A 7,543-nucleotide genomic window follows, 5' to 3' on the forward strand; every position below is an offset into this window, starting at 1 on the left:
TGCCTGATTTCAATATGCAATAGCTTCATGACTAAAGGGCCAGAGAAGAAAATTGGATAAATGGAAGTCATAAGGTAAAACACTCTATGCTTAAAGGTCTCAACTGAATCAACAGCTCACCTCAGCACATGCCTTGGGAAGAACCAGACGACCAATCCGGCCAGCATCACTAGCACTGAGAACTTTCTCAAACAACGGTACAACAGTGGATTTCAAACTTCAACAGAAGAGTTAAAGTAAAACTACATGTCGCATGCATAATAGCAAGATAATAAGGAAGCTATCATCATTTTTACTTTCACTTCATAGAGGTGCTAATCGATTTCAGAGAGGAAAAACAGTGCATTAAATTAAAAGAAAAAGGATACTCCCCAGATATCTGCTGCAATTCTTGGTCTGTGATCCTGGGCCAATAGCGAGGAAGCAACTGACTGCGACCTCGCCCTTCAGCAGGAGGCCTGGCAATGCGTGTTTGAGAACCCATTCCTTTAGTGTTCTCAGAGCCTACACTGGAGCCAGGTTTGGGGGGTTTGGGCAGAATCTGGCGTGCCCTTTGTCCTTGCTGGGCGGTAGAAACTCTGTTCTGTTCGCTTCCTTCAACAATCCCTTCAGAAATGGGCAGGGCTGAGCCTGAAGCACATAGAGCGTTGCTCAATGAGAAATTTACAGATGGCTGAGCTAGAGATTCAGCCATGTCTTTAAACCCTTGATTTTGTCTACTGATCTCTGGTTTGACAAACATGGATGATCCAACAGATTGGGGGGTGAAATTGGGGGAGCTTGTGTTGACTTGCTCAAAAGGAAGCGCGGTTCCTTCACCTTTCTTCTGCCCAAGAGATGCATTAGTTCCAACTCTATGAGGCTTAAACATTTTTTTGGAACCATTTACTTCCACATTATTGCAGAGTTGGAGCAGACTGTCGAAACTTCTATGACCTATTGTACCATTGGGAATTTCATCTCCGAGGATCTATAAAACAAACAGTAGAAGCATCCACAAGTCAAAACATATATAAGAAAAACTTTCGCCTGCTTTCTCACTAAACTTTCTCATAGAAAGACTTTAAATGTATAGACAATAAAAGCTCACAGAGAGTAACCAAGCATCCAATGTCAGAAAAATTTATGCAAAAGAACAAAACTAAAATGAGACAAATCCACCTGAGGGAGAGAAAGATCAGCATTCTTTTTTAAGAGATTAAAAACATTGGGTCTACCTTGTCCTCACATATAATCATGCATGTTCAAATAAAATAAAAATCGCAACTCACCTATCATGATGGTTCAAAAAATGCCATTTTTGTAAGTCAAAATGGAGAAGCTTGTTCGAAAAATGCATGTTCAAACAAAATCATGCATGTTGATGCATGGAGAAGCTTAACTGACTGATACTTCTGATAACTTAGTACAACTGTTTTAGTCTCCTACGTTTTAGTGACCACAACTAGATAAGGATGAATTAAAAGACGTTTTTTGCATCTTGTCATGGTTACTACGTAGAAATGCTAAATACATTGCAAATCATTGAAAGGATGATAACTATCCAATTGTCATCAGGTTTTGCAAGTCAGTGAAAGAGCGAAAACTTGAAGATGGCATGTATTAAGCTTGCCTTTATCATGAAGGCATTCCAGAATAACTCGAAGTACAACAGAAGCAATTACTCTACCCAGGTTGTTTTCAGCAGATTCATCAGATGATGAATTACCTTAACCGTTCTCAATGAAGGAGTATCCATTTGCTTGACACACGTTATACAACCCACACCTCCGAAATCCAAGAACTCATGCAACATTTTTGAAGCGACACACCCACAATGGATTCGCTGCACATTACTGTCTTCTTAGCTAACAGTACTCAAGAAAAAACGAAGAAGAAGACGAAATAAGGGCAATAGACAGTTGTATCACCTTTCTGCATATTTTGCATTCCCTCCAACCATCCTCATCCAGGTGGAATTTCTCACAGAAAACTAGATTTTCATAAGCAGTTCTGCAGAGCGTGTGTCAGGCAAGCCACCACAACAACAACAACGTCGTTGTTAGTCCTCAATCAATAATTTAAGACAACACATAACATTCTAGATGGATCAAACAAGTCGTGGACAAAATACCAAAGAAACTGAAAATTCTAATTTTTACTTAAGATTGGAAGTATACGAGTTTTAGCAAAGACACCACAGAGCCAAGAAGCAATCCCTTTTGCCCTCATTTCTTCTGCGTAAGATTGTATACTTTTTATTTCATGAAAGACAAAATTAATGCCGAATTAATAACCAAGATAATGGATAGTCATCGCATTAATCTCATTCGGACTTGTATTCTTTGACCTATGCCAACTGAAAAAACCTAGTACCAGCTAGTGTAATTCGGCCCTCAGAACAAAAAACACGGGTGATTTAATTGGAGAAAAAAAGGCTTATTGGACGCCCAACTTTTACGTGTATGCATGCAAGAACTCTATGCCAATTATTAACCCCTGTACGGAAAAATCGTTTTTTGACATGAGCACGGCTGCATGAATGCCAATCTCACCAACACTCTTAATACAAATGGCAGTTGTAATTTTTGCATAATACATCTCCCAAGCCACATTGACAACATTTTGAAAAATAAAATTTAAAAAGAAAATAAGAAAGAAGTAATTAATGAGAATTTCGGATGTGTATCCCGGAAAAAATTGGATTGCGGAAAAATTGGCGAATAATTGGAAATCGAAGATATAGGGGAAAACATATCTAAAATGCCATCAAAACAGAGAATTAAGCGGCGGGGAGTTATTTTAGGGATCCCATAATCAGCATCCCCAAACTGCCCCTAAGAGAACAAAATCAAATCAAAAAAATTTTGAGAGATACAGGCGAAAATTGAAATCAAGAATTTACCAAGAAAAGGGATAGAATTGGGAATCAAGAAAAGATTTTTTTTTTTTTTACCCGCAGCTGGAGCAGAGCGTGGCGAATCCACCCGATTTCAATCCCCAACCTTGCTTCCACTCAGGCGACGTCGTTAAACGGCACGCCTCGTTCATGCAAATCTTGGACCCCATCTTTTTCTCTCTGCCCAAATGCTACGAATCAAAAATCCTACATCCCATGTACGAGGAACCAAAATCCTCGTCAAAAACAGAATTCAGACAGTCCAACAAAACCTAATAAACACACGAGGAAAACATTTTGACCCAGATCAAACACACGCAAAAGAAATCAACGACCAAAACAACCAAAACCAATACACCTCACCTAGTTTAAATAAATAAAATGCCACGTCCACATGTGACACTCGAAATTGAGCAGCTGAAAAACAACCCCAAGTAATTCGACCCAAAAAATCATGAACTAAATCTAAAATAAGAGAAGAAGGAAACTGGGTTGCGAGTCAAACAGGGGTGGGATGAAAGAGGTGGAATGAGATGGGTAACGGCGGATGCAGCGGTGGAGATGGATTGTTTGGATGAGGTAGCTAAGGGGGAATTCTACGAAATCAACAATAATATTATGTATGTTGGCATAGCAGCAGAGATCATATATATATATAGAGAGAGAGAGAGAGAGGGACAGAGAAGGGGGTGGGCGGGGTAGAGAGAAGAGAGAGAAAGCGTGTATGCATGCAAATGCAAAGGAAAACAGATGCACAAAATGCATGCACGACACTTGAAGCCACCGCGACCTCCTCTCTCTCTCTCTCTATCTCTAGTCTCTTTCTTGTATGTATCTAACACCTTGGCCAAATAGCACCTCACAGCCCCCAACCATTTTTTCTTAAATTTTGGCCCCAACTAAAGTTTGGACTTTGGGACTAGTGTCTTTAGTCATGGGTATCTTCCCTTTTTTTTATTTAATCTTTTTTCTATCTTGCTTCTGGCTTGCGGGTTTAGTTGTTTATTAGGACAGTAAAACTATCTGACTTTTTTTAAGTTAGCGGAGGCTGGAAACGATGAAATGAGAAAACTACCAGTACAGTAAAGCTAAAGCAGCTGCAGTAGTTTTTGGCGAAGGCTTTATTTAGCTACTAGAAGAATCCCACGAGGATGAGGGGAATTTGGAGTTTGAGGAATTTAAAGTTAAAAGTGGGTCATGTGAGAGGAGATGTCAAATTAGCGCCACCCAACCCCAAGTACCACACGTACGTACTACAAATACTACTACTACTAGTACCAAATTGTAGTGGAAGGAAGCGGTTAGTGTTAGATACTACTCTACTTCTTCCTAGATTTCATTTCACAGTTCACAACTGCTGTCTTCTTCACTTGTTTGCTAACTGTACACTTACACAAGTCAAAGCTTTTAGGATATCCCCTGCTGTTACTATTACATATGGTGCTACTTATCCAGATTTTTCTCTTCCCTTTTCTCGCCAAAACTCTCTTTTTTCCTTCTGCTTCCTCTTCGTTTTTTTTACAATCTGGCACTTCATGTCAAAATATAGTATAGTAGAAATTTTTATATGTGGATAATATCCACATACGTCTACGTTTTAGATAAATTAATAAGTTACACGCGTAAATGAGACGTGAGCCATGAGATTTTTTTTTTTTTTTGGTGGCATTGGTTAAATTACTGGGTTTTATCTCTCTCTCTATTTGCTCTTCTCAGAACAGTTAATATTATTCTTTAGCTTATCGTACGTTACATTTTTCTTAAACAACATGCATGCGTACAAATTTTTTACGTCTTAGAGTATAGCATAAAGGATATCAAAATTCCCCCCTCTTTGCGGCAGCGTATGTCGTATATCAATGGTGATATATATATATAGACACACACAGTGCCATATATGCTCCTTACCGCAAAGTTGTCAAATTTATTGTGCCTTTAACTGACTCCCAAAAAATTAATGGAAAATATTTTCTCCAAGTCCTGTCCAGGGAGGATGAAGGAGGATCCTAACCAGCTACCAAGTCAATGCATTAAATAGAAAAGATAGTGTAATAGCTAGCAATCCTACATATGCCACGTACTTTATCTTTATGAAAATTATTGCACCAAACGTGACATCATATCATGCATTTCCTCCCTACCAAAAACAAAACAAAAAAGACCTCATCTGCATGTTCATACTTGCTTACCAACAACCGTATACGTACGCTAATATCAGAATTGTATAATTTCTTATTATTACATAAAAATTAGGTCATAGAATATGCTTTTAAACGTCGAAAAAAGCAGAAGAGGAACAACGTCAACATGGACTTATAACCCGTTTTAATAAATTCAAAATCCGGGCATCATTAGTTCGTATTGCTATTTGTTAAGTCAACCTTATTGACTCGAAAATAAACGATCAAAAAAGTATTATATAATTTTCTGGGCCTTTTTTCCCTTGCTTTCTGGTGAAATTATAATGTAAGTGTATGCTGTCTGAAATCAAGCTGACGGCCTTCCCATGTGGATGGATCGATGTATGTGTGTGTGTATGTATATATCCACCTGTTCACACGCATATATATATATATATATATGTTTCAATTTGCAATAATTTTGGACTTTTGGGACAAAGACGATAAAGTAAATAAGCCTACAACCAGTGGATTGCTTGCGGGCATATTTTAGTTTTTACGTTAAATTAACCAGCAGTGAGAATTTAGAAGCCTGCGTTTTGCACGAACGACGCCTTTCAACCATATTAACCGAATCTTAGCCGGCCCCAAGCCCCGAGGATTTGGCTTCAAAATACGTACGAATACATTCCCCAACCTTTTGTAATACATTAGTGCTAATTAATTAACTAGGTAATTATTAAGTGACGAGGCTAACAATTAACTCCCACAACGTCAATAGTCTGAGCTTGATTCTTCTTCTATCAAGAAAAGCGTTTATTCAATTTCTAGCTAGTGGACGAATCGAAATTAAGATTTTTTTATGCAAAAAAAAAAAAAAAAAAAAGTTTTCCAGACTGACTACTTTCATTATCTACCTCAAATTCAGAACTTCCAATTCCTACTTCATGAACATGAGAAAAGAAAACAGAAGGACATCGAGTGCAAATCCTCCAAAATTTCTACCTTCATCCCCAAAGATAGTAGTGTTAAGAAATTAAGGCAGACTTACAAGTTTGTAATAATAATATCAACAACTAATCCTTCGTTGACAAAAAGAGAAAAAAAACCCATGGCCTACTATTCACCACAACTTGATCTCCAACAAAATCAAAAAAAAAAAAAAATTAGAAGAAAAAGGGAAGCATACAACAGTCAATACTGGACTCTAATGGACGAAACCCGTGGTCCTCCATTTCTGGGCCTACATCGACTTGAGCATATATCTGTAGAAACCATATCAACGGCAACTCGTATTTGGGAAGAACGTCGCGGATTGATAACCATATAGTATCATAGAGAACCATACATATAATAGGTCATCTTGAATGAGTAGATAATTAGTCAGATTGTGCTGCATTTCCCGTGTATGCCTCTAATGATGTGACAGATAAAATTTATTAGTGCTAGGCAAATATGTGTCAATGCAACATTACCGCTCTGGCTCGCCGCTGCTTATAAGCTTGAACATGGCTGATGAGGCTCATCTTCTTCTTTTTTTGTGATTTTCTTGACCTTGCATATATCAACAATGGCCCAGAAAACCAAGGCAAGCACACTAGTATCCGAAATGGCATCAGATTCCTGCAGCAGGTTTGCTATGTTAATTGATTAGCTTGAATAACTACAGATTTCCTGGTTCAGCTACAATAAAACTCGCTTTTCATCAAGAACTATCACATTATGTATCCCATTTTTCACGCTAGAGAGAACCTCCTAATTCTGCGACGTTCATTTGGTTTCTCTTTCATTAATAATGGATATGACCAGGAGGACTAGCTAGCGTGTAAATATAAGCAACAAACTATCCCCCTATCTGCGTATCTCTTTCAATTCCTAATATGTCGTTAATTACCTCAATACAAACCAAAGGCAGAAGACCACCTTATTAGAAAGACTGTTTGACCTGGAAGAAGAGACTACTATTTTCATTAGATCTAACCCTGTTCACAAACCAAATGAGCAATTATAAAATGCTAAGTTTTTTTGTTTATTTCAGACAAAACGAGTCAGATTTCCATATCCAGCCAAAAAAAAAAAGTAACGGCGCGACAGGTCAGAATAGCAATATTTATGAATTAAGCATAACTTTGGCGTAAAATTAGGGTATACGTGTATGAACTTCTTAGTTTAGATTGTGATGTGTAAAAATCGAACACAAAAAGGTTCTCGCTGAATTGTCGTCCCCAATCAAGCGAATACAAACTGACTCACAAGATGTAATCAATCAACGTCTTCTGAGGTATGCGTGACTGTTTCAAGAACTGTATTATGTACAATGTCTCCTACTTAAAGCGTAAACAATTAAATATATATACTTTCATTATGAGCACTGAGATCTGTATTAAAATCTTTCGGGTACATTCTCCTCAAGATATACATGCATGCGTTTAAATCTTCTTTTTTCAATTCTATTTTTTAAATTTCATTCCTCTCATGCTAAAAAAAGTATACATGCATGCCAATTTTTTTATACATAAAAGCATCTGATCAAAGTATGTATCCC

At 37.7% G+C, this 7,543-nt stretch overlaps 1 protein-coding gene across 1 annotated transcript in view; it reads right to left on the reverse strand.

Moving 5' to 3' along the window:
• LOC113752133 (B3 domain-containing protein Os07g0679700-like) overlaps window positions 1-3,554 on the reverse strand; it is a 22,873-nt gene extending 19,319 nt beyond the window's left edge. Inside the window, exons 1-6 of the mRNA XM_027296265.1 lie at window positions 3,242-3,554; window positions 2,936-3,058; window positions 1,911-1,992; window positions 1,709-1,825; window positions 369-970; window positions 121-217 (exon numbers count right to left, since the gene is read on the reverse strand). Of these exons, the coding sequence (XP_027152066.1) occupies window positions 121-217; window positions 369-970; window positions 1,709-1,825; window positions 1,911-1,992; window positions 2,936-3,048 (1,011 nt within the window). The 5' untranslated portion in view covers window positions 3,049-3,058; window positions 3,242-3,554. The remainder of the gene's footprint in view (window positions 1-120; window positions 218-368; window positions 971-1,708; window positions 1,826-1,910; window positions 1,993-2,935; window positions 3,059-3,241) is intronic.
• Between the last annotated feature and the right edge of the window lie 3,989 nt (window positions 3,555-7,543).

The sequence above is a fragment of the Coffea eugenioides genome, chromosome 11, assembly GCF_003713205.1.
Source record: "Coffea eugenioides isolate CCC68of chromosome 11, Ceug_1.0, whole genome shotgun sequence".
Lineage (NCBI taxonomy): Eukaryota > Viridiplantae > Streptophyta > Magnoliopsida > Gentianales > Rubiaceae > Coffea > Coffea eugenioides.